Source organism: Catharus ustulatus, chromosome 1 (genome assembly GCF_009819885.2).
Source record: "Catharus ustulatus isolate bCatUst1 chromosome 1, bCatUst1.pri.v2, whole genome shotgun sequence".
NCBI classification, from domain to species: Eukaryota; Metazoa; Chordata; class Aves; order Passeriformes; family Turdidae; genus Catharus; species Catharus ustulatus.
In genome coordinates this window covers 110,514,326-110,541,582 of record NC_046221.1, presented here as the reverse complement: position 1 = coordinate 110,541,582, position 27,257 = coordinate 110,514,326, and the positions used below count along the sequence as shown (strand labels likewise).

The following is a 27,257-nucleotide window of genomic DNA, read 5'->3' as shown; positions in this document are numbered from 1 at the left end:
TTGATTCAATTTGGCAAATAATTCCAAACCTGCTCTTCTGTTATGCACTGAATAAACAAAAAAACCTACCCCAAGCCACCCAAACAAAACCCAACTAAACAGCAACATTCATGTCATCTCCCATGAATCACAAGGGGCCACGTGAAGGCCAACAATAGATTCTAAGACCCCAAATAATTTTATGGAAAGAAAGACTACTAAAAAAGAAAAGATAAAAGTTGATTATTTTAATTTTGAAGTTTCTAACTGTTGATCATCCTCAGTTAGCAAGTTTTATTTCTGGCATCACTGTGTTTTTGAAAAATGTTGTTCCAGAACATAAAACCAAATCTATGGAGCATGTGCCTGGCTTTGGAAGCAAACCCATTAAACCAGAAAACACTTATGCATTAGAAGGACACCATTTAGTCCAAAATTTATGCAAAATGATATATCTGAAAGGCTTAGTGACAAACCTGAGTTGGTGGAAAACAGACATGCATGTCTGAGAAATTATTTCTATCATTGCTTTCTTTTGTGTTCATGAAAATATGACAAAAGTTTTTAAAAGCTAAAATGCAGAACAAAATGTCTGAGAAGGGAACTAGTAAAACTGGTGGCTTGCATTCCTGTAAAAGTATACACCTGTGGAAAGAACTTGGTTTCATTTGTGCATGACAAAACTTGCTCATTTCCCAGCATTGTGACCAGTACATTTTAATGAACTGCGCAATTTTTAACAACTACCCAATTACCTATACATTAATTCCCATATTCCAGAAAATCCTAATTGTTTCATAGATTGCCTACTCACTCATTTATGGAATGATAGAGTTTTGCAATGCCTTGATGAGTCCAGTCCTTGCCAAACTGAGGGAGGATATGTCCCAAAGCATCAGACCTAAAAGAAGAATCAAAGGTACCTGACACGTGGTATATGAGTTTTGTAAAAGACAACCACTAATGAAAATATAATTCGCAAAGAATATTTACAGAAATCTTTCTGCAGAAGGTCCTAACTATTTAAAAAGAGAATTACCAAGTATTCCAAACAGAACAATTAGTGGGGTCATACAATACAAGTCAATTTCCAAGTTAACTTGTGGCTGCAAAACCTGGAGAAGTTCCCTGAAGAGGGAACAATTACATGGTAAATGCTATCATCTTGGCATTATTCTTTTAAAATACATTTTCTAGTTTGCTTCAAAGGCAAGTACAAATTAAAACCAAAGCAACATTATTAATGAACATCCTTTGATAGTTGTCTTAAATAAAGTTTCTTTACCTTGTTTTGAAAAGCAGGATAGAATCAATAAAACAAGATTTTAAAAAAACCCAAAAAAACAAAAAACAAAGGAAAATCCCCAAGATATTTACTTGGTTATTGTTCCATCAATGTCTGATATTATGATTTTATCATTCCAGTTCCAGAGGTATATTGTTCCTGCACAACGGCAAGTCCCTTGATACTGGGTTGTAATACTAAACACAACATCATTGGGGCCATCTCTGAGCTTCAACTTTGCCTGTAGAATACAAATAATTGAAAAATGTTAAGTTGCCCTCCCTCTAAAATTTTCATGTTCTAGAATCATAAACAAGCTGCACAAAATGGCTCATATGCCTTCCTTGTTTATTTCAATTAACTCATCCAAAAGTGAGCCATGGTTTAACACCAGCACAATGGTTTTGCTGTGCAAGTCTGTTGCAGCCTGGGTACATGTGTATGTCCGCATCTCCTACAGTAGCAGATATTTCACTCTGTGCCACTTTAATCCTTGCTACTCCCAGCACTATCAAACTGAACTCCCAGTTTGGATACAACAGCATTTTCTACTTAATGGATGCCTTCCTCAAAATTCTTCCCTGATGAAAATCATATATTTAGACAGTAGCAGAACTAACTTGTAAATTGGACCACAGTGAATAAACTGCACACCAATTTAAATGTATGCTGTTACACAGATGTGAAGATCCCAGGATATCCAAACTGCAGAAGCAAACAATGCCACTTTTCTGGTAACCTCTTAATACAGAAGTTTGATTATGGAACGTCATAGAAAATTACTGTTTCTTAATCCAAACAGATTTTTAAAAAAAACACAACAGAGAAAAAATTTATCAGAAACTCCCTGCAGCTGCCTACCCTTGCACAGGAATACACATTAAATTTCTTTTTAAAGAATTTTTTTTAGGATTATGAAGCATCCTAGACACAAGACAGGCATGTCACTTACTATTTGGTCCGAAGACAATCTAAGTGACTTCTTATAAGATGTAACGTTCCCATGGGGTGGATGCTCTGCTGGGGCAGAATCCATTTTCAGGGATTCCTTTACCTCCTGCGATGCTTCATCACTAGAAGAATCATCCTCTGGAGGCCTAACACGACATCAACCAGAATAAACGTAAGCTACATAAAACACTTCTTTAACCGAGTAAGAGGCTTATGCCAGAGTAATTTCTGCTTATGCTGAGGATTTGCTGCTACCTGATAGCACAGATTAAGGAAGCCCACGGTCGAGTGAATGCCCAGACAAAGCCAGTACATGCCAGTAAGCAACTAAGACTTGGAATGTCAGTACTGGTGGAGCTCTAAATATGACTATTCCCAGCTGGTTCTACACATAATGGGTTTAGTAAAGACAGTGTCAGGTGGTCACTAATACTGTGTTGATGAATAAGGTAAACTGCAGATGAAAAGGGACACTGAATGACACACAAAGCTGTGCTTTGTTTTTAAAAAAGCTGCCTCAGTTACTATGGCATTTAAACTGTGGGTATAAGTGCAGTAGCTCACCTTTTAAGGTTATTCACAGACTTACTTTCCTGCTCATTAGAGATTTCAAGATTAAAAGCAGCATTTAGTTTCTCTGAAGTATTAAATCACAATATATTTAGTTCTTTAAATCTTTAAGACACCAACATTTACAAGTACTTTTGCAAAATCATGCAAGAATATGCATATGCATAATGAACACCCTATAATGGGAGAGTTTTGTGCTAAGCACTGATAGCTGTCTACCACAACTTGGGCAACATGTGCACTGTGATTAACACTACTTTATTGTTTCAATTATTTAATGTTACAAAAGATTCCACATGGTTTAAATTATTAATACAATATTAGGCCTTCACAAAAGAAAAAAAAAGTATTACAAAGTGTATCAAACAGTATCACTATATTTACAGAGCAGTGGCCTATTGATAAAGGATACCATGTATGTGTTTGTTCTGTCAGTTCTGTTATGATTTAGGAAATAAACACTACAGCATTTAGGAAATAACTGTAGTATATTTGTAGTTCCTACAATGTTTGCTGCCACATTATTTTGTTGAATCGTTTGCTATACACATCTGGTCCCTCTGCAGTATTTTACAGGAAAATATTTCTTCCCACAGTACATTACTACTGAATTCTTCATAAGAAAAATGGGGAAAAAAAGGAAAAAAGGCACTATCCAGTCCACAGATAAGTCTTCAGACAGGAACACACCTACTATTAACTTGCTCTTTTATAGTTGCTGGCAGTTCATTTGCACTTTGCGTCTCAGTTTTCCCCTCTTTTGCCTCTGGGATCTAAAGCAACATGATGATAAAGAACATATTGACATTTTAGGCATTTTAAACAATTTAAACAAATCAAAGTTAAAAACAGTTACCAAAGTAGTACATAAAATAAACTATATTAAGTCTCAGAATCACCATTCAACATAATAATTTCTAAAAATTATTTAACAAAGGGATGCTTATGAAGAAATTTCATATTAAAGCTTTTTCTTATTTCAGGAAGCAAAACTGTGTGTGTCAGAAACTGGGAACATGATTATTTTAGCATTAAAAAGAGCTGTCAACCTTTAAGCTTATAAATCACTTTTTTGTGGGGAAGTAAGTTTAGGGCCCAAGGTTTAGAAAGCTTAATTTAGTCTAAAATGAGGTGTCTCAGCTTAACTATTATGCAGTGCAGCACCTCCTTAATTCATTTGTGTGTACAGTAATTTCACGAATACAAGCCGCACCAATTTGACCAAAATTTTGGTGGAAACCCGGAAGTGCGGCTAATATTCCGGGGCGGCTAATCTATTAACAAAATTCTAAAAGCTGCCAACACGGAAGTGAGAGCCCGCGGCAGCCCCAAGCCAAGCTGGAGCCCGGCCGGCCCCGGCAGAGGTGGGAAAGCCTGGCAGAGGCGGGGCCAGCAGTGTGGGGGGCGGGCGGCAGAGCCTGAGCCAGCAGGGCGGGGCAGGCAGGGCGGCAGAGCCTGAGCCAGCAGGGCGGGGGAGCCCGGGAGAACTGGGGCTAGCAGTGCAGGGGAGCATGGCAGAAGCAGGAAGGCCGGCGGGTGGGGCTGCCTGGCAGCGGGGGAAGCCCAGCATAATCGGGGCCAGCAGCGTGGGGGAGCCCGGCGGTGCGGGGGCCTGCAGTGCCGGCCAGGGCGAGGAAACGCGGCGGCGGTGCAGACGGGAGGGGGCGGCCGGCGAGCCTGGTGGCGGCGGCGGCAGCCCTGCCGGCGGGGCGAGCGAAAGCGGCGCTCGCGAAAGCGGCGCTCGCGAAAGCGGCGCTCGCGAAAGCGGGGCGGGGCGGGCGCGGCGCGGGCGCGGCGCGGGCGCGGCGCGGGCGCGGCGCAGGGCGAGCGAAAGCAGCAGCGGGGCGAGCGAAAGCGGCAGCGGGGCGAGCGAAAGCGGCAGCGGGGCGAGCGAAAGCGGCAGCGGGGCGAGCGAAAGCGGCAGCGGGGCGAGCGAAAGCGGCAGCGGGGCGGGTGGCGAGCCCGGCGGCGGCAGCCCTGCCAGCCGGGCGAGCGAACGCGGCAGCGGGGCGGTGCTGACGGGAGAGGGGGGCCAGCGAGCCCAGCGGCGGCGGCAGCACCACCCGGCCAGCCCCGCCGAGCCGTGGCGCTGAGCTGGGCCACCCGGCCCCGTCGGCAACCATGAGCGGGCCAAGCCTTCCTGGCCCCGCCCCGAGCCAGTAAAGCCCGCTATGCCGCGATCCTGTTACTAATTGGCCAATTTGTGAAAGCTGCGCACGGATTCTCGCGACGAACGAAAGTGCGGCTAATATTCGGGGTGCGGCTTATCTATTGACAAAGACAGCAACATTGTCGAGGCACCGGGGGTGCGGCTTATAATCCGTGCGGCTTGTATTCGTGAAACTACTGTATATTCGTAAAACATACTGCAGTGACTGAAGAATAGCTCTGGTAACTACTTATGGATCAGAAGAATTTTAAGGTAGATACAAAAAATTTTGCTGATGCAACTAATAGCACTAACTAATTATGCAGTATTCAAGGCTAAATAAACAGATGCTACCATCAGCCTGCCATCAGTGACACAGAGCTATATGAGCAGTGTTTTGAGGTACTTCTGATAAATAAGAATTTTTTATCTTTTAACACCTAATAGAAAAAAAAAAATCACAAGAGGTCTCAGACACCTGCTTAGTCATGCTTTCTTTCTTGCGCCAGAACCACCACCTTCCAGACTTCTTTGGCATCTTTTCTTTGACCCAAGACTCAACAGTAGCCTGAAAAATTAGGTAGTTTTTAATTAGTATAGAAAAACAGAGATAATCAGGTGTTACTACATGCAACATTTTCAAAGAAAGTATGCATTTATCTCTTTACCTTAGGCAAACTCTTCTGAAACACCTGCAAACTCAGAATCATAGGAGCAGCCAATGCCCAGTTATAATACCTGTTTTAAAACATGTTATTGGTAAGAATATTACATAATCTGTCTACAGATCAGTAAGTATCAGAATAGAAAACTTGCCCTTGTGTTGATGAAAATACATATTTGCTGCCAACAACTAACACTAATACCTTCTGCAAGCAGAATCATTTTATTATACACAATTCAACATCAGTGAAAATTACAGGAAATAATCTCACTTAAGCTAAAGTTAAATTTAATGCAAATCTTGGTTTCAAACAGATTCACACACAAACTGCAATGGAAGCTGAGAAGTATGCTCACTTCAGAGAGTAGATTTGAAATGAGATTTTCTATTACTTAATTACATGATACAAAGAATTTACCTGTTATAAATCCGTATTACTAAATTAGGATTGTCTATGAGTCCAGGGTTTTCAGCAAATTCATGATAAGTAATAATATGTTCCATGAATTTTTCTGCAATAGAAAGAGATACTAATTAGAAAGTAGTAATATAAAATCCCAAGATGTCTGATTAGTTTACATCTAAGGAAACTCTTTCTGTCATTTCAGAGTCTCTGCTGACCTTGCAGCATCACTGAAGATGTGCTAATTGAGACTTACCTGTCAAGGTTCCTGTGACTGCCTCCACCGTTACAGAAAAAGCCTTGGACCACTTCAACAGTCACAGTAAAGAGCATTAAGAAATTAGAACAGGAAGGATAAGGAGGAAGTAAATCAGTTCAAAGGCTGGAATAAGAAAGCCATGCCTGTCTAGGCAAGGTTTTTTCAAAAATTATGATGGTGGGGACGGGGCCTACATACTGCACTAGAAGAAGAGGGGGAAGCATGATAAAAGCTTTTCAGGTTTGAAAAACTACTACTATCACTAACTAGCATTTTCACAACTAGTTTCTACGTATGTTTGCAGAAATCCATGATTTAGAGTAAGACCCCTGCAATCAAGACATCCTTTTTTCCCATCAAATCCAGTACTACTACCATGCTACCAAAAGAACAGTCCTGAGTCTTTATTAATAAGCACCTAAATTTCACTTAATCTATTATAGGTTGGATGACCATTTTTAAAAGTATTATTAAAATACTGCAGTACATGTCCATGAAGATTTTATGCTCCTAAAAGCTCCTCCAAAAATACATACAACCTCAACAGTAAATAGACTAAAGCATTAAGAGAAAAATCAGCTAGTAAAAATCTAGAAATGAACAATCATTTAGGACAGAAGTAGAACAGAAAACACAGTCCAACACAAAGGGATTTTTTATCATTTGAAAAAAAAAAAGAAAAAAGAATAAAAATTATCAGGTAATTGGAAAGATGAATTGTTAACATTTTCATAGGACTAAGCAAGGACTGGCAACCAGAAATCGATGTAGTTGGTCAGATAAATAATCTATAGGACAAAAAAGGAGACAGAAGGTTTCAAGACATCAAGTGTTCTTGATTAATATAAGGTTCAATTCTGCTATCTCTGCTTACCAAATGCTTGAGAATTTTAGAAAAACAAAAGATTTTCTATCCCATTTTCTCAATGGGAGCATAGTAATAAGCCAAAGTTTTGTAAGGAGGAAATTAGAGCACTCAAGCCACTTTATTTGTTTAGCTGCCTGAGCTCTATTCCTGTTTATGCTTTTGTCTTACACATACCTTTAGAAATCTCTCCATTTTCATTGAGACCTCCACAAAGTGAAAGTGTAACATCAGGCAAGTCCATAGCAGAATCAGACATGCACTCTGTACCACTATCAGCAGCAGCACTTCCCACTGACTGGGGTGACTGGGAACCAGAAAGGGTATCTGACTCTGTCCACTGCCTGAAGCCAGGATCAGAATCACTAAAGGAAAGTGAAAAGTATTTTACTTGAAAAAAAAATTTACAGATCTTAGGTTACAGAACACACTACATGATTACTCCACCTAAAAAACCCTTGCTTTTACATTTTTATATCATTTCACAACATAAATTTAAAACCAACCTAACAAAAAACCCAGACACACACACCAACCCTTCATAATAATGGCACACTGTTTCCAGTTCTTGTAACATTCCCCTAAATTAGGAAATACAGTAATTTCACGATTACAAGCCACACCGATTATAAGCCGCACTTCCGGGCTGTCAGCAACGTTTCGTTTTTCCTCCATAAATAAGCCACACCGGATTATACGCCGCACTTTCATTCGCAGTGAGGATCCGCGTGCAACTTTCACAAAGTTGCCAAATAGTAACAGAATCGCGTGATCACGGGGTTTACTGGCTTGGCTCGGGGCCGCGCGGGCTCGGATCGGCCCTGCTTTTCCCCTGCTGAGGTTGTGCGGGCTTGGATTGGCTCAGGACCATGCAGGCTCGTACTTCCCGGTTAGCAAATTTCTGAACTTCATCCATATATTGGCCGCACCTGATTATAAGCCACTCTTCGGGTTCGGACCAAAATTTTAGTCAAAAGTGCAGCTTATAATCATGAAATTACTGTAATTGCATTTCTGGCCTAAAATGGATTTAAATATTTTTAAAAATTCAAATCCTCTATGTTCTACTTCTGCAGAATGATACTGTGCTTCTCAATCTTTACCAGAAAGTTGTAAAGTAAGAAAAAGGAAAACAGGGCACTGCTTTTAGTGTTTTTACAACACTGTTGCAAAAAGTACAATAGAAAAGAAAAATGACATTAAAAATCACATTGTCATTTAAGGTTGGAGTCACTAGTTTGATCCACTGAAAAGTTTACAATATAGCTGAACAAGAGCACTGGTACAAAAGCAATTTAAACTTATTCCACTCTATGTCTGCAGAACATATAGGTTCCACAAAGGGGGGAACTCCCAGTAGCCACCTCCCATGTGATCTTTGAATGCACTTCTGGTCAAATTAGAATTTTCACAAGGAGATAAGTACCAAATACTTCACAAAAGCCTAAAAACCTAAAGTCCAACCCTTTTTATCAGAACTGGCACATAAATAATACAAGTAATGACTCAGGTAATGAAACTACAATTACCCAAGATTTACAGCATTTTACTTCAAAATTACCTTTTGGGAAAGTAGAGCGCTGCAACTTCAGGTTCCAAAGCCTTTAGGTCATCCAAGTAAATATCATCAGGGCCTTGATGATGACTTCGCTTGTGCACCCCTGTTAATTTTAACAATTCATATTACTAAGATGAAGCTACCCAGACATGTTAAATACAAACATAATCATGGAAGAGTCAGACTTATTTGCATTATTTTTAAGTTCCAGAGTTTAATTATAATTTTAGTCAGACAAAATTTTAAATAGGAAAAACTGCAAAGGCACATTTATATTTTTTCCACTACAATCTCAAGTTGGGTAGATCACTCTTGAGGGTAAGAATCAAGAGCTTTATTCCACACCTTTCTTTTTGGAAGGAGAGTCAGTTTTTGCTGTTGGTTTTGTTTCTGGTAAAGGATCCATCAATATTCTAGAATGATGATCACCATCCAATGGCAATGGAACTTGTGGTTCTACAACTGCAGAAGCAACAGAGTCTTTAACATCCATCTGCTTAAGGAGAGGATGAGTTCTTGGCTCAGGTTTCAGTACTGTACAGACAGAATCTTTCACATCATCATCGTCTTCAACTTCATCAGAGCTGAGGATGACCCTAAAATGAGTCTTCTCTGATGGAGTAATGGTGGCTGTTCTGCAGTGTTCCAGTTTTTCTTTCTTACTTATCTGAAAAACAGAAGTCTAGTCAATTCTTTCACCTCACCTGTTCATTTTATTCTGTTCTAAACATTAAATTTGTACTCATGGTACAAATTCTTATAACACGAGGAAACCAGAAAATAACAATAATTGTAGCAATATACAACATGTCTCACCATATTAGTTAAGTTCCCTGCAAAAGTATATTCATAGAAGCTTATTTACAAGTTCAGTAAAGAAACTGGCATAGAGGAAGTACTGACTTGACAAAACACAGCAAGGAAAAAGTGTATTTATCAGGGCCTCTGTTACATACCAAATTTACTCTTATCAAGGCTACAGTTAGCTCCTTTGCAATATAACTTACTCTACAACAAAGAATCTTAAGTTGTTTCCTTCAGGTTCTAACTAAAAACTCAAAAATTTCAGACTTTCACTGCGAGGTTTTCTGGGATTACTTTGCTGAGCAGCTCCTGAACTTTACAAAGCTGACTCTCTCTGCCTGCCACAAGGGGCTGCTACTTCCCCATTTCAGCTGTATCTGAACAACAGCAGCAGATTTCCAATCCTCTCCTAGGACAGTCTTAAATACGCCAAAACTCAGTTACAAAGTTAGAGACAAAAAAGATGTTTACCTTGGTAGATTCTGGGAATCCTCCCCATGTCCATTCCATGTGAGATTCAGATCTGAGCAAGCTCTCAGCAGGCTTAACTTCTAGTTCTGAATCGCTTTTAGGGCAGACTTGCTCAGAGAAAGGGCTACCAAATCAATAAGAAAAAAAAAAAGCCAGTGTTTAAAATGCATTAATGCATTTGTTGTGCAGCAACTGTTGGTAGAGTTTTCAACAGCTTAACAGAGCTTCAATTATTTGGCAACATGGCAAGAAGCCCAGCAGGGTTTTCAAACGGTGAGAAATTAGGTTAAAACCAAAATCACATTAAAGGACTTACATAGTGATCACACTGAACAGATTCCTTCACTGCATCTGCAGTGCAGGAATAGCTCTCCCCTTGGCCCATGTTCCATTTTTCAAGCAAAACAAGAACAAACCTAAGAAGTTTCACGAAAAGTAAGACAGAAAATAGTTCTAAGATCCTTACCTCTGTAAAAATGCAGCATTTCATTGCATTGCTATGCAGAAACTTGAGTAATAAAAGTCTTGCAAACATAAATCACAAATACAAAAAACAACCTCAGTCCCCAATGCAGGGAAAAAAACATTCAGAAGATAATTTAGGAGAGGAAAAGAAGACTACTTGAAAACTTCCTTCAGATGTGTTTGGACTACATGACCTTTAAAATCCATCCTATTTTTCCTACAGTGGTTTTATCCATAAATCAGAAACTGACTTCTGAAATTTACTTCAGTCAAGATTATTTTTAATCCAGAAAAACACCCTACAAAATGCTAGAAAGGAGCGATTTCAAAATTATTTTGCACTTAGGATCTTAGAGATGAAAGGAAACACAAAGTTTTGTCTACCCTTCCTTGAATAGAGTAATTATATTACATATTACAGAAATGCTGCCCTTTTTACACTTTGACACTCATAACTTATTATGGTTTGGGTTTATATAAACAATCCTCAGTATTTGAATTTAAACTACAGGGACCAGAACCGGACACAGCCCTCCACGTGTGGCCTGACCAGCACTAAGAGGAGAGGGATAATCTCATCTCTGTCTCTGCCACTAATGCCCTGTGGCTGCAGCCCAGGCTCCAGTCTGCCTTTGCTGCTGCAGCCGTGTTCTGCTGACTCATGCTCAGCTTGTTGTCCCCCAGGTCAGCAAGGCTGCTCCCAACCACACAGATCCCAGTTTGTGCTGGGCTTTTTGGTTGTGTCTTCCTAGTACAGGATTGCACACTTGTGTTGCACTTGCTATTTGTGAGTGGTCCAGGTGCTAGACAATCTCTTTGAGGCTCCCTCTCCCATAAAAGGTTGGGCCAGATGAACTTTTGAGGTCACTTCCAATTTGGGCTGTTCAATGATTTAGTACTGAAAATTTTAAACTCTCTACAGGTATTTAATGTATGGATTTTTTTTTTCCGTACAAAATTCCTGCAAAGATTAGTTACCTAATTCAGTACCATATATTAAACTTTCTGAAGGTTTGAGAATTTCAGGTTTTGTAATATCATACAGGACTAAACTGTGATCACAATTCAGACTGCAAAAACAGACATCACACAGATCACAATCCAGATGTTAAGAATCCCTCCCTTTGCTTTGAGAGGACACCTCAAAAATCCAAAATATCAGTACATTTAAACATCTCTACAATGGTGAGTTGTCATCTCAGTTGACTTTCAGCCTTCATCACCCATGGACACAAAAAGAAAACTGGTATTTTCCCCCTCAGTTCTCCATTAACAATATCATACAGAAATGACATTTTCTCTACTGTAGGAACGGCTTGTTTGAAGTGACACACTGATGAAAATAAACGTACACCTTTGTTTTTCAGGAAGAATATGAACTAACTTTCCCTTTATGTCAAATAATTTATTCCACTTAGACCACAAGTCAGCTGGAAGCCATACACAATATTAACCTGTTTCTAAGTCTAATTCTTAATACTCAGTAGTTCCTGCAAAAGACTGAATATTTCAGGGCTTTGGGACCCTAAGTCTATCTCCCTCAAGGTATGTTTTTTACTATCACTCTCAGGCAGAAGCGTTTAGCCAAAAGGCCCCTGCTTGTAATAGTGACCTAGTTATGCCAACATCACCTGTTACAACAGGAAGAATACTGATGGCATCAGGTATTAAATAGTTCATGGTTATGCTTTCCATCTTGTTATACTGAGTAGGACAAACAGAAGTGTCCTCATGAAAAGGATTTGTGCTATTTTCTTCCCTGAGCTCCCTGCAAGGGTTCTGAAGAGCAAGACAACCAACTGAAGTACAAGTTAGTCAGCATGTTCAGATCTCCAAAAAGCAGGTTAATAAAACCTCCCATTTCTCTTCCTCTGTACAATAGCTACATGATAAAATCTTTCTTTGATGACTTAGGAGAAGTAATTTAAAGCAAAATTTCTCTTCTCCCACATGTCAGAGAATCCCTGACCGTATGTCCTCCCCAAAGACAAAAAGAAAAATTGCCAATTTCTCTGTTGAACTGCAATCTGGGTAGCTTTTTGTTAAAAAACAACCCCAGAACTGTGAAAAGTCTAGGTACCTCACATGAGGAACAAAGTTATTACAGCAGACAGGCCTCATAATACATAAATGAGAAGAGATACATGAATTATCTCTCCCAGATATAACCTGCTAGTCTATGTTAGCTCAGAGTTTTATAAAAGCGAAAATGAGTATCAACCTCCATGCTACAGTCATCTAGGTGATACAATCCATACAGCAACGTGTCAGTCCTTAGAGTCAAACACTGTGACTGCTTTTCAGTCACAAACCACAAACCTTTGGGGAACATTTGAAGACTACACCTCATTATGTGCAACTGAGGATGTGGTTGTGAGCCCAAAACATAAAAAGGAATGATAATGGGATTTCCTGTCCAACTGCTTCTGTTCATTAACAAGCTATGCACTGGAGGAATTAGCAGGCACCAAGCATGGTGTGGGTGCATTCTGACTCCACTGGGGCCACAGCCCTGCAAACACCTGAAGCAGAGAGGTTATCACATGCTTCAAAAAATATTGGCTGAAGGTTGAACTCTTCCCTTCTGCATTACCTACTGATGCAGAAGAAGAGGTACCTGTGTACTGAGCAGGTAACAAGTAACAATGGCCATCGTGGAAGACTGATCAGTAATCCTCACTGACCTTGTGAATGTACCTGCCATGAGGCAGATTTCTCCATCAAACTGAAAAGCAGTAGAACTAGACACTTGCCAAAGAGTTCAGATGAATCAAGATACTACTTAATATGCTATATGAGACATATATGTCCTCTCCTGTATGTCCAAGGTTCAGAGAAATTACCAAATTTACCTCAAATACTACCACGCATGCACAAAATGCTTTCTTATGCATATAGAGATCAAGGTTAAATTAGCAGTGAAATCCAAAGTGTGAGCCTTCAAGAAAATCTACCAAGTGAAAGCAAGAGGAATAGTATGAACATCAGAAATTGAAAAACGTATTTGAATGCACATACAGAAGTTCCCTGGTCACTGAAAACTGACTGGCAAGTTGTATCATGCCATTTTTAACAATCCAGAGTCAACTGATGATGATTTCGTTATCTTTGGACAAAGAAAGATACCAGAACTCCAGCAAATCTCCTGTTCTGAAGTGGAATATGATTCATCTTTATGATCTAGCTTTACCTTGAACAATTTGGATTACTTCACACAATAAAATGTACCTGAACATGCTCATCACTTTTGCGTTCTGGTAGATCAAGTATTACTTCTGCTAGGGTGAATCATAGGGAACATACTAGTTTTCCACACCCTTCTCAGCTTGAGGGAATATTATTAACTGTATTTCCTCTCTTTAACAGTGAAATAATATGTTTTGTAAAATTCCCAACGTTTCAAATTAGTATCAAGTGTTGCATTTGATATCACAGAAGCTGGGCAAGTCTGACAATTTTACAGATCAGGGGAAAAATGAATAAAAAGGTAACTTTTTGTTATTACTCATCATTACACAAATGATGACATTACAAAGTGACTTACTTCTCCAGAGGAGACCAGTCTCCATCAGATAAGGGGTAATGGTCCTTCGAATGATAAATCAAAGATTCTTTTTGTTCTTCACCCTTTGGTGATGAATTTGAGGATCCTCTGTGGAGGCACACAAGACATTAAGTCAGCTATAAGAAATCAGTGTTACTAATTCAGCAAAAGAAATTACACAGATGTTATCAAAAAAATCTAAGAGCAAAAGTAAGCAGTGTATAGCTTAAAGGATTGGTTGTTTGCAAGATACCCTCATGTAACTTTAAAAGTATTTAAAAACTATTATTAATACTTGAAAATACTGCAAATTTGAAAATCTACACTCCTGGCAGTTAATACTGAAGAAATCACAACAGCACAATGATACTACTCTACGTGAGTAACAGTTAGTGCATTTACTCTACACATAATACATAATATTAACAAAACACAAAGATTAACATAAATTTTTACACAGTAAAAATTACTACATGAATTCTACAATCACTGGACAAGTTGAGCTAGGAAGGTAATTTTGGCCATATACATTTGACAACTAAAATAATAAGAAACCAGAGGTAGGTACCAGCATCACGATTTACCCAAGAGCTTACAGATTAACATCAGCTACAAAAAGGAGATAAAATAATGCACTTTACTCAGCAGTGGGGTTTGTTTTGCAAACAGTAAGACCCACTGAACAGGCATACACCCTATTTTACACAGAAGTCCCCTTGAAATATTACAATCATAAAGTACTTCAGATCTTTTTACAGCTTTTTGAATTTAACCGAATAAATATCTATTCTCAGGATAAAAATAACTCGTTTGAGGTTAGATCAAGGGCATCATGCCTGTACAGCAGATAAGAATACAAGGAAGACATGTCAGGAATCTCAGTGCAAAAAGCAATAGAAATTATTTCAAGCCATTATTATGAAAGAAAAAACTATTTTTATTCCAGTGCACAGTTGCACTGGATTTGTTTTGGAATGCTAATGCTCATTTCTCTTATGGATGGAGGAAAGAAAATATTTTGCTATTATCAAATGTGTAAACATTTAGAATTTGCATGCCTACTCAAGTAGACACTAAGCAGTTACAGTCATCTACCTCATTTGCACAAGCCTTTCATTCAGAAGACAGTCTAGGTTATGGTAAATGCTGAAATCTAAAAATGTCTTTTCAACTCCACTTCTATTCTGCAGTTGTATTCTTACGAAACCTGATGATGATGCCTGACTTGAGAACTACTGAGACTGTACATCCTTTGTATTCACAAACTAAGCTAAGTGTGACTAAAATATGTTTCATACTATCATTGCTGAAGTACTAAGTATCTCTGGTGGAGGAAAAAAGTATGATTGAACAACTAAGTAAACACAAGAAAAATATTGAAGAGGTCCTCAGTATCTTCAGTGGGGAGGGAGGCAGGATGACACATGGGTGATACTGAGTAATTGGAAATTAGCAACAAAAAGGGTTCATACAAAGGATGCAAAAAGTTAGATTTAACTGATAAGTGGATGAACACAAAAGTTAAAAATCCAAACAAGTCTAAGATTACTGAAAATACAAGGGGGAAAGCTGCAGTATCTACTCTAACTATTTGCAACGTTTATAAGTAGCACTGCCACTTTGTGTCATTCTTGTCCACTTCACATATAGTCTAAATACTAAATATAAAATATTTCAGAGACAGATAACCACTTTAACCCTTTAACACCCTTAGCACTGGAGAAATAACACCCTCTATTTCTGAGTTGCACATACCGTAATCTCAGTCTTCCTGGTATTACTTTATGTAAATCTAGCACCACTAGCATACCTAAATCATAGTTGGAGAAGACAAAGGACATATTTTGAAAAAAGTTGATAAACACTCAGACTTTCCCAAGAAAGAGGAAACATCTTGTTTTCTGCTTTATAAAAAACCAAAGAGATAAGATATTACATACTGGCACCTGTGACTGAATTTTTGACCTTCCTGTTAAAACATCAGACTCCCTTTTCTTTTCCTAGTTTCACTTTGAAATCTGAAGCTATACCTAACAACAGTCAAGTTTCTCATTTCTTATCTTTCTTTCTTTTCAGAGTCACACATCTGTAACTCAAAAAAAAACCAACAAAAAAACCAGAAAGAAAGCAAGCAAGCAAAACACCACATTCTCAAACACAAATCTACTGATTCCACCTTACATTCCCCAGAGGGTTTGAAAAGAAAACTTGCAAATGCTTTTTCACAACTGTATTTTTAGCTGGGAAGAAAACAATGCCTACTGCATGCCTATTGCAAGGCATTTTATTTCCTACCCTGGTAGCCCACTGAAATGTGTGTATATAAACTTGACTAAAAACTGACATAGAGCCACAAACCTGTTGTGTTTGGGCCTTCACCATTACAATGCTTTTTTGTTTCAGTCCTGCATTTACTTGCTCTTCACAAGAAAACACCATTCTTTTATAAAATCATCTTTTTCACTTTATAACACCCTGTCTGATAATGTATTTCTACTGCTGTTTTTGCTTACACACGTTTAAAAACAAGTTTAGAAATAAAAAGCCTTGCCAAAATTTCATTCTAAAGGGGACAAAAAAACAAAACCAGAGTAAACTTGATGAAAACACCATGGTCTGTTCAGCTATGACTAAACAGTCAACATTCTGATCAAACACACCAATTTTTATTCATCTCTAGTCAAAGTAAGATAATTGCTAGAATAGCAATTTGAATCATAAACACTGGATAAAAACAGCCATTATTAACATGACACTCCTAAATACTTCATTTATTTGTAATGGCACATTAAATAAAGAATAAGCAATTATTGGCTTATTTTTCCTCTCTTCCTGTACTTGACAGTTATTTTTATTTTTTATGGTTTTACTATGACAAGTTTGATGTCTTAATAACTCCATGCTAAAGACTGAGCAAAGGTCTTTTGTCAAACTAAAAAAAAAGGATAAAAATTTCAAACCAAACAAAATGCCATGACTTATAGACTTATACGGAGCAGTGAAATAACAATTCAGTGACATAAATATGACACTAATAAAATAAGGCAAATTAACTAAAAAAGCCACAGTCTAATAAAAGACTTTAAAATTCCGATTTTGTTTGCTGTGTTTTACTAGTCATAGGTGTAATAACAGATTCCTGTTTTTCTGTTGCACTAACCTTTTTATCCGGTACTTACTAAATTTGAGACTCCTTTGAAAATGCATACTGAAGGAGTTTTTTCAGTTATATTTTATTCTCTTACACCAAAACATTCTTGCAATTCCCAGACCTGACCTTGAATTTATTCAGTCAGTATGACATTTAACAACAATGCTAGGTGAAAAACACCTAGCTTTCTTTGAAAGCCAAGTCCTATTATTAGGCTTTTCCTGGATTTGAAGCATTTATATGCTTGATAGCTTTCACCTATAACCTTAATCTTCCCTGCTGCCTATAGACCTCTTCAGTTTATTAGCATGTGCTGCCACTTTAGCACAAGCTCCACTTTACTAAGAGTTTATCCACTTCAAAATACAAGATTGATTTTTTTCCCCTGCCTTCCCCCCCCACCCCCACCTTCACACATGTATAAAGAATTCTCTATACTAACATGAAGGGACATTCATTTCTATACACTTCAGTTGCCAAATTCCAGGTTGTAGAGAAGCCAAATTCAGATGTGGTGTGCTATAGGCATTCCACACTGCAGTCTATCTAGAGGCTACCAAACACACCAGAAGATCACTGTCTCAGAGAAATTACTGAAACTTTCTCATCAATCACACAGCAGATCATAACACTTCTCCACCAGAATGGGCTTAACTGCATATCATACTCATTAAAAAATGGCCCAACTTTAAGGTGAATCTGTGAAGATTTGGAAGATACCTGCTTGGAGTTTTGTTAGTTTGTTTGAGGAAAGGCCTAGGCAGAGCCTACCAAAACTTGTGCAATAGTTGCATGGAGGAAATGAAAAAGTCACGTTTTAAATGTTCAGTGATAACCGTGGAAACAGCAACCATCTAAGAGTTTACCTTAGGGGCTGTACACTTTTTTCATCATCTGAGCTTATTTCCATTTCAAAAATGTCTTCAGTCCCAGCAGAAGAGATCTGATCTTCTTTCCTGCTATCTTGTTTATATTTCTTCCTTCTTCTTTTTTTCTTTTTCACAGAACCTGGGGTGAATACAGTCTCTGTTTCTCCAGAGTGCGGAATTTCTGAGTTTGCACATGTCCTCTCATTTTCACCTGATTTCAAATGATTGTCAGTGTCTTTAAAAAACTGATCTTCAGTGGGTATTGGAGATGTTGCCAAATAAGCAGGAACTTTTTCCTAGGGGAAAAAAAAAAAGGTATTTTTTTCCACTTTGTTTTGTCCAGACAGGGTAGTTGTCAGCTACAGATTAATCCTTGTACCTATATTTAGACACAGATGCCCAATGGTATGAAGCTGATATCTAGAAAGGAACCAAGTTCACCCAAGAGTGATTACAAGAAGTTCAGAAAAATGCATGTTAGTATTTTTACAGTTTTCAGACAGAAACAACTGATTTTGTCAGCAAAGCAAATAGTCAGTGGAATGTTTTTGAAGTTGTCTGCCCTGAGCATGCCAGTTCCATGCTTGTTAAATGTGTTAATTTAAAAAAGGCTAATAAAATCCACCACTGTTTATTTTTAAACAGATTCATGGGAAGGTATAGGTTGAAAGGGACATCTGGACACCATCTGGTCCAATCTTCTGTCACAAGCAGGGTCTCAGGTTAGGTTATCCAGGGCCTTGTCAAGCCAAAGGTTGAGCATTTCCAGTGACAGAGGGAGTCTATCACTTCTCTAAGCAGCCTGTTCCTGTGTTATACTGCTTTTGTACAGAAGGATTTTCCTTTTATCTAGACAGTATTTTCCCTGTGCCTTTTGCCCCACCTTATGACTAGACAGCCTTGTGAAGAAAGTGTCTCTGTCTGTTCTGTAACTATCTTGTAGGTACTGCAAGACAGTGGTTAGACTCCCCTGAATCCTCTCTAGGCTCAACAGAACAAGTCCCAGCAACTTTTTTTCCATTTCAATTTCTCCAGCCCTCCACTGGGCTCTCTCCAATTTTCCATGTCTCATCAGAACTGTGTTCCAGGTTTAATCTAACATACACTAGGCTGAGCAGAACAACCCCACATCCCTTCACCAGCTGCTGTGCTATTGCTGATGCTACCTGGGACACATTTGCCTTCAGTGCAGCCAGGGCACGCTGCTGGTCAGGTGATGCAGGGCTGCACTTCATCCACTCAGATCCCTGCCGTGCGTGCCAGCCTGCACTTCCAACCCTTATGTGAGACTGTCCATGCATCTTGGTTAAACCTCAGTGCGAATCTTGTTGGTCCAGTCTCCCGACCTGCCAAGCTGGATCTTTGTGGTGGCTCTTTCTCTGACCTGTCTACTTCTCTCAGTTCAGTGTCACCCACACAATTGGTGACGGTGCCTTCAGTCATGTCATACATGTCAGACATTATTTATGTACAGTATCTTTCAAAAAGAAAAAAGTCAACTATAATTTGTTCACCTTATCACCAACTTACAACCAACCAACCCTCAACTACCACTGCTCTTTGATGAAAAAGCTTTCCCTATGGACTGCCTGAGGTTTATTTACATTGTAACAACCTGAAATGACATGGACACCTAGTCAAAGAAACACACTGTGAAGGGACAAAGACAAGGTGGAAGAAAAGCAGAAGAGAATGGAATTTTTATTGCAAAGAGAAAAAGTTATGGAACTCAATTTCATGGTAGCGAAGAGAAGTAGTTACAAGATATCTGTTATTTTACTGGACTCTTGTGCAGAAGGTTAGTCAGGAACACTGATGAGATACAGGCAGAGCACTGATACTACTTTTGTTGTGCTCAAAGTCTTGTCTGCTACTTAATACTAAATTCAAATTTTCATTGAATTAAGAATTACAGAACAAACTTTGTTCCACTGGCTGTAGAGTGAAGTAGAGAAAGGAGAACAAAATACAGCTTTATACAACTCCGACGACACACAGATTTTGCACTGTGAAAAACCTTGAAATAAAACGTTAGCACCTAAACTAAATATTCTCCACAATCAGCGATAAACAATCAAGAATAACAAAATAAATAAATTAAATACCCAGGAAAAGCAAAAAGAAAACTGGCTGGAAAATTGTCCTGATTTACAGCGATTGAGGTGAGTGATGTTACTTCTGAATGTCAAGATGTGAAAAATATAAAGACTGAGCCCTTAAAGTACCTTTCTGAATCGCCTCCAAAGGAAAAGAAATTTAAAAAAAAAAAATCAATGACAGGTTTATGATTTATCCCTTAAGCATAGCTTTAAGAGGCCAACAAAGATGTTGACCAGTTGTAGGGAAAAAAATGCCTAAAAGTAGTAAAAATAACTCAGTTTTGATTTGTAGCAAACTTGATCTATATACTCAGCATGAACTACCAGTTTTCAAGAACACATTACACACAGATAAGGCACTCTTGTTGTAAATCAAAATGTACTATGCAAGTGCAATAGCTCTTTTAAAACACTGTACTGGAGACAAAGGCAGTGGTTAACACCCTTGCTTTCTGAAAGTCATGAGACTGATCAGTTCCCATCAATGTCTGACACAGCCTAGATCTGTAAGAAGCTGCTTTCAGTTTTTATTTTAATCACAGTGTATTAAAACACAGAACCCAACCTTCCTTTTGCTTAGGTGTTATGAATCCCAAGCTGTCCTTTGGGGTCTTAATGCTTTTTTTCTCCTTCCACTTTAGATTGTATTTAACTCCTTTCAACAAGACAGCTTCCTCTGATCCCTCACAGGAAAGAAGCAGCACCCTAAACTAAAAACTGGATCAGTCTCATTTCCTTGAAAGACTGATTGTAATAACAAGAAGAAATTAACACTATCTTTTACTTCTCTGACAATTTTTTTTCCTCCCTCTTCTGACTGTTTTTCATTAAACCTTCTGGACCCTTGTATTTAGAACTTCTTTCCTTCAGACTTGCTGAAATATGCCCACAGACTCAAAAGCAATCAAAAACAATGTTCAGGACTGACTAACAGCATGATCACATAGCTCCCACATCCTTAGAAAATCAGGGCAAAAATGAGTAATTATTCCTGTTCTTCAGAGGCTCACTAGCTTCCAGTTGCAAAAGATTCTTGGGAAATATATTCTCAAGTCAAAGAAGTTACTGTTATGTGGTAAAAGTTGCATAAATAAAATTGTGAAAAACTAAAATTTGTAAGGCAAATGAAAAAATGCCCAAAAAATAGACTAACTTTATTAGTAGAGCTGTAATAACTTATAGCAAAAACTATTGTAAGACTGCAATCTTAGTATAACTGCAGTCAAAAGGAATTAATTAAATGAACAAATACTTCAGCACATCTTCCAAATAATGCTCTAATTAATGAAAATAATTAGTTACTTTATTATTACCAGCAGCAAAATTGTACAAAGCATCAAGCATCTTGGCAGCACATGAAAGAGATGTTAAGGTTCAATTACAGAAAATCTCGCTTTCACAGAGGTGAGTATATTGACAACACTGTATGAAGCACTTCTAACCCACTACTGTGTCATTACTACATTGCATCCATCAAAAAGCACAAAGTCCTTACATTTTCCTCCTCGGTTTCTTGCACAAAGAAAGCTTCTCCATTGTCACCCAATTTCATATGAAGATCAACAGCATCACCATTAATTTCTATATCAATCTGTGGAAAGAGACAATTAATGGTAAATAATTCACCATGGGGAAAGTGCTGACCTCATTGCCCACTTAGCTCTGAGAGTTAAATTTTGTTTCAACGTATAATTGTGTCCCTTTCTCCTCTCTTTCTGACACAAGTCTGGCATAATGGTCTTTAGTTTGTTCACCTGCAAAACACATCATGCTCTTGGCAGAAAGCCTAACGCCCATAACAAGAAAAAAAAAACCTTTCTATAAAGACTGGATCTTGTTCAAACAATTATTGATGTTGTCTTTATTTCATGGATGAATGACTGAGACTGTTGAGACACTTAAATCTCAATCTGAATTGGGGCCTGGTATGAATCCGAATTCTGAACACCAGAAGTTCCACCTGGAAGCCTCCTGGAGGCAGGCTTTGTCTGAAAGTGATAAGAGATTTGCTACAATTATTTCTGCAACTCAAGTTAGTGTTTCAGATTTTCCTGCTCATGAGTTCATGGGGGTATGACACAGGACCACAACCCTTCTGAAACGACAGTGTTTTTGTCAGAGAAAAATGCTTTTATTGTGCTAAAAAGGTACTTTTTAGCCAAGAAAACCCAGTCACAAGAGATGAAAAATTAGGTAAATAACCAAACATGCATAAGAACTATATCCAAATCCTTAAGATAACCACTTTTCTTCTTCCCGACAATAACAAACTGATTTGATATATGATCTGAAAATCATATATATTTCACTACTGTTTATTTTTAAAATATATTCTTGTATTCCAATTCAGCAACATGAGTTTAAAAAAACCTCACCTTTTTTTTATGTTGGTTTAGACATACAAATATCTCTAAATTTAGTACCTATATCTCACATTGGTTTCTGGAGACCTCTTCATGTACCCAAAGTTGAAGCACAGATACACATACTTTGTGTTCCCACACATCTTGGTACTACAAATTGATGTTGGCCTCATAACATGCCAGAGAAAAATGCACCCACAATGCAGTAACAAACACTGACAATTGAGACAACTGTGTGAACAGTAACTCCCAGGAAGCAGGAAACAAGAAGCAGCAGTAATCTACACAAGCAAAAGTTGAGAATTATACTGACAGTCTAGTACAACAGGTACTACAAGAGTAGATGCTTCTACTATTCAACAGCTTTTTAGAGATACCCAGAAGCTGAAAACCTCTCAAATTTGGTTTAGCTACTCAGAAGTGTGTAAAGACATTCAACAAATTCGAATTTCAGACCATTTCTGTTGTAAGCATATCTCGCTTGCCTAGATATCAGAAAAAGTACAGCTATACCTCCTCTTTTGCACCCTGTTGAAAACTGTAATGCAATCTGTTACAAAATCGTTAAGGTGAATAAATTCTTTGTTATCAGCAAGCTTGCTAAAATAAACACCAACAAATGAGAAACTAAAAAATAAACAAAAAACCTGCTACTCACCTGTCTTACCATGACAAACATACAACTTTAATGCATGTAACTCTAACAACTGACATTTAACAAAAACATGCCCTGACCTAACTGCTCCTTCAGTTTCACTTTACTCTCTTTTTACAACCAAAATATAAAAAGACAGGAGTAGCTTCCTGCAATAACCATTTACTTCTTAAAAAAGCAGAATATAATCCTGGGGGTTTATGTCCTGTTTAAATCAATTTGTATTTTGGTAGCACACCCACATGCTATACTTTACGGACAGTGAAGTCCCCCTACAATAGCTCAATTTTCCAGCCAGCTCAATCCAACTCACTCTCTTGGCATGATTAACAAAGCCTATGGGAAGGGGATGGAAGGACAATCTGCTTGGGTAGCACCACCTTCTCAGAATGGCTGCACAGGAAATTGTACCAGGTTCTCTTTCAAACACGCCCACACAGGAATGAAGCTTCAGTCTCAGTTTTCAATTGCTTGTGGATACATAGCTAACAAGGAACAATATTTATAATAGGTCACCAACACTCAACACGTGCTCTGTTTGTCCTTCAGACATTCCAAAAAGAGTCGCTTACACCAGAGATGTTAAATAGCATTAAGCATTTCTTTCTCAGCATTCTTGGATAAGTAAATAAATAGCCCCACGTAAACATTTTCAAAGTGTGAAGCCTGTACATTAACATTTGTCTTTTTGCATAGGCCCAGAGCTGTCAGAGTTTTTCTTTTACAGCATTTTTACAGAGTCCTTAGATTACCACAAGAAGTTCTGCTTTGCATTCCACAACTACCACCGTGTACAGCATTTATGAGCAACTGCTCTGGACTAAACCGGTCTGCTAACTGGGAATGTGGGGAGCTGAGGAAGAGAAGGGAAGGAAAAAGGAAAAAAGGAATGCACTAGTACTCAAAACATTGCTTGGACCCACTTTCTGAACTCACCACTTTTTCTTTAGAGCGCAATACACCAAGCTTCCCAAATCGGACATGGAAAGGAGAACACTGGTACGTCCCATCCTGCTGCCGGACCACAATGACATCGATGCATCCCGAAAGGGTTGCCTGATTAATGCCTTTATACAGCTCCTTCACAGTAACCAGGACTTGTCCTGCAAGTTGCCCCACGTAGTTCATAGTCTGAAACTAAGGGAGAGAAAGAAAGACAAAAAAAAACTTCTAAGTAAATTTAAAAAACAATAAATTTTTTGAAACTAATTTTTAAAAAACATTTAAATAGATGTGCCATGTCATTTGTCAATTACTCTACTGTAACAAGTTTTACACAAATGCTTTCAAGAATCAACAGAACTTTGAGGCAATCCTTGTATTACTGAAAGTACCCTGAGTTATAAAACCTATTCCTAATGCTTTATCAACTTGAATCTATGACTAATTAAATGCTTCAAAGAAAATCGTGAAGAATATAATTTTTAGATCTCAAAGCCTAACTTAAGTGATGCTTAATAACTCAGATAAGCTAGAAAGAAAAATTCATTCTCCTGAGGACTGCCTATTTAATACAACCGATCCTATATTGAAAAAGGAGATAATTGTACATAAGGATGCAAAAAAAAAAAAATAGTCTTTCAAGTTGGGAAATTGCATGTAAAACATACTGCATGTAACTCTTCCTTTACAGCTCTGTACTTCAAAAATGGCTGAGTCATCTCAGAGAAATTATCAAAGTATGTAATGGGAGAAAAAAGATACACGCATTAAGAAGATTATGCTATTGTCAAACAGGATAAAGAGCACAGAATCAGTTTTTGGAAATTCTGCCTAATCCATCAAAAATACTTTGGTAAGTGAATGAATTCTGAATGACTGCAAGTCTTTCAGACTAAAAACACAATTTGAACTATGACTGCCAATAAGAAATGAAAGTCCAAGGATTTCTCAGAACATCTGAACTTTGACAGAAAAAGGAGGGAAAACTGTGAATATGTTCTGATACAAACCTAAGAGCAATCTTTCCTCATTCTACCATCTCCTGCCTCCCACCCAAAAGCCTGCTACAAGTTCATTTCAAAAGCACCCAAGAAATTGCAGTCACTGAAGTTAAGGATATCTAGGAGAACAAAGAACCACTGCCAACAAGCAGAACCCACAACACTGATCACATAAGAGAGCCTAAATTATTTTTTTTAAAATCTATTTTGGGATATTATTTCTAGACAAAAATCCACAATTTTTCTATTTGCATTTCTATTTGTATTAGTCATTGATCAAGGTTTAGGATTTTTCTTAATACCTCTAAATAAAACTGTACTGCATTACAACAGTTCTTCCTACTGATACTGCTTTATTGTCTGCACAATTAATCAGTTATTTCTCTTTTGAGCCTCAAAAGTCCTCCTTACAGTAACAGAGGGTATCTCACACTCACCCAAAAGTGACCACTTTTGTGGCATCTATATACTGATATAATTGTAAACAGGCAAGAAATCTAAAACTACTTTCACATTTATAGCAGCTATGGAAACATTTTTCTCCATCTCAGGCTTCTCATACAGTACCAAATCATATTTACATTTTTTAAAAATAATTCCTTCTTCTTCACAAGACTTACAAAAGAAGGTGGAGGGTTTCCTACACTGATTTAAAACTGTCTTGAAATTATCCACAGAATTACTATGCTAGGTAATATGCTAGAGAATTTTCTTCCTGTAGCCTGTTGATGAAGACAAAAAGAACAGACTGTCATTGAGTGAGTAATGAGATTAGGAGGATGGACTCTCTATCAACATTAGTCATTAATTCAATTTCATCTGTAAGTAGTTTCACATACAACTATAAAACTGATTGCTTGATACTGAAGTAATAACTCATTCCTGCTAAAGAGGGAAGGTCTCACTCCAACCTTTCCTCATCTGACCCTCTTAAGGAGCTGATTTAGCTCCCTGACACAGCTGGCAAAAGTCTACCTTTTTGTTGTTGTTGTTTGTTTCAGTGGGTTGTTAGTAAGTTGGATTAGCTCATTAAGCAGAACATGACAAACACCTGAGTCAGGAGGTGCTGAGCAGCAACAGAGAGCTAGGCGGAAAAAAAAATAAAAAGAGGCAGGGAACTGAAGATCTCTTTGACAAGTGAGATATTTGCTTCATCTCACGGCACTGTAACTCAAGACAGAGAGGATACAGTAATATACCTAATATAACAGCCATGTTTAAACTCAATCTCATGAAAAAAAAAATCTTTACTGCATAATCATCCCCATTCATGGCTCAACCTTGGCCACTTCCAAGAGCTGCCCACAGTATCAGCTTAGAAAGAAAAGTTGATTTTGTGTCACCAAGGAGACTGCATTTGTTAAAAGAAATGTTTGACACGATCAGGAATAAAAGTCTTTAATAGGGTCTCCATCCCATATACTTCATTTCAGTGAACAGGATTTGAGAATTGGGCATTAGCAAGAAATTTTCTACGATTTAAGCAGTGACTTCTTAAAAGACCAAAATTTCACACCTTCTGCTAAGTACTGAGTTCAGATGATAAATACCTAGTTTTTCTCACATGCTAACTTAACCATAGACATTCACCACACAACCCACACAAGACCAAAGCATTCACCTATTTTACATACATTCTTGCTTTTCTGTAGCAGCAATATCCTGTAGCAATGTAATCTCTCCTACAGGTATCAGTTTCATTTCTGTAGCTCACAGCACAGCCACTTTTATGAACAAACATACACCAATCGACCTCTTTAATATTTTGAAGTTCATTGCTGGTTCACTCTTTCACATGAAAGAGTTATGAACTTTTGTACCTACTGAGTATTAAAAACATTGCTTGTAAGGACAGCAGCTTTTTACGATCCAAATCTTTATGCAAACGTTGTTTCCTGCATTGCAAGTAAACCAAACTAGATAAAGGTAATAAACTAATGCACATTATTGCTTACCAGACTGCAATTCAGCTTTTAACATAATGGTGCACTTTGCAAGATAAACACATTATATAAGAAGGTTCAAACTGAAGCAAGAAAATGATCAAATAGAAATGCAGTGTCACTACATACCTGAGAAACAGGTCATTTTACCTCAAATGTCAGGTAAAAGCCCAGCTGGGAGATTTTAAATGTTGGGGTTTAGGATTTGGTTACAGTTTTGTTTGGGTTTGTTTGTTTTCCTTAAATGTTATTGTATATTGTTGGAAA

At 38.0% G+C, this 27,257-nt stretch overlaps 1 protein-coding gene across 2 annotated transcripts in view; it reads right to left on the bottom strand.

Annotated features, from left to right (window-relative positions):
* Positions 1 to 27,257, bottom strand: part of LPIN2 (lipin 2) — a 41,777-nt gene that overhangs the window by 3,683 nt on the left and 10,837 nt on the right. For both annotated transcript variants that reach the window (XM_033063624.1, XM_033063618.2), the window contains exons 2-16: positions 24,041 to 24,241; positions 21,582 to 21,677; positions 17,985 to 18,283; positions 13,968 to 14,075; positions 9,959 to 10,082; positions 9,029 to 9,350; positions 8,687 to 8,786; positions 7,303 to 7,490; positions 6,017 to 6,110; positions 5,603 to 5,672; positions 5,413 to 5,502; positions 3,476 to 3,558; positions 2,217 to 2,361; positions 1,357 to 1,505; positions 794 to 880 (exon numbers count right to left, since the gene is read on the bottom strand). In XM_033063624.1, coding sequence (XP_032919515.1) covers positions 794 to 880; positions 1,357 to 1,505; positions 2,217 to 2,361; positions 3,476 to 3,558; positions 5,413 to 5,502; positions 5,603 to 5,672; positions 6,017 to 6,110; positions 7,303 to 7,490; positions 8,687 to 8,786; positions 9,029 to 9,350; positions 9,959 to 10,082; positions 13,968 to 14,075; positions 17,985 to 18,283; positions 21,582 to 21,677; positions 24,041 to 24,232 — 2,147 coding nt within the window. In that variant the 5' untranslated portion in view covers positions 24,233 to 24,241. The remainder of the gene's footprint in view (positions 1 to 793; positions 881 to 1,356; positions 1,506 to 2,216; positions 2,362 to 3,475; positions 3,559 to 5,412; positions 5,503 to 5,602; positions 5,673 to 6,016; positions 6,111 to 7,302; positions 7,491 to 8,686; positions 8,787 to 9,028; positions 9,351 to 9,958; positions 10,083 to 13,967; positions 14,076 to 17,984; positions 18,284 to 21,581; positions 21,678 to 24,040; positions 24,242 to 27,257) is intronic.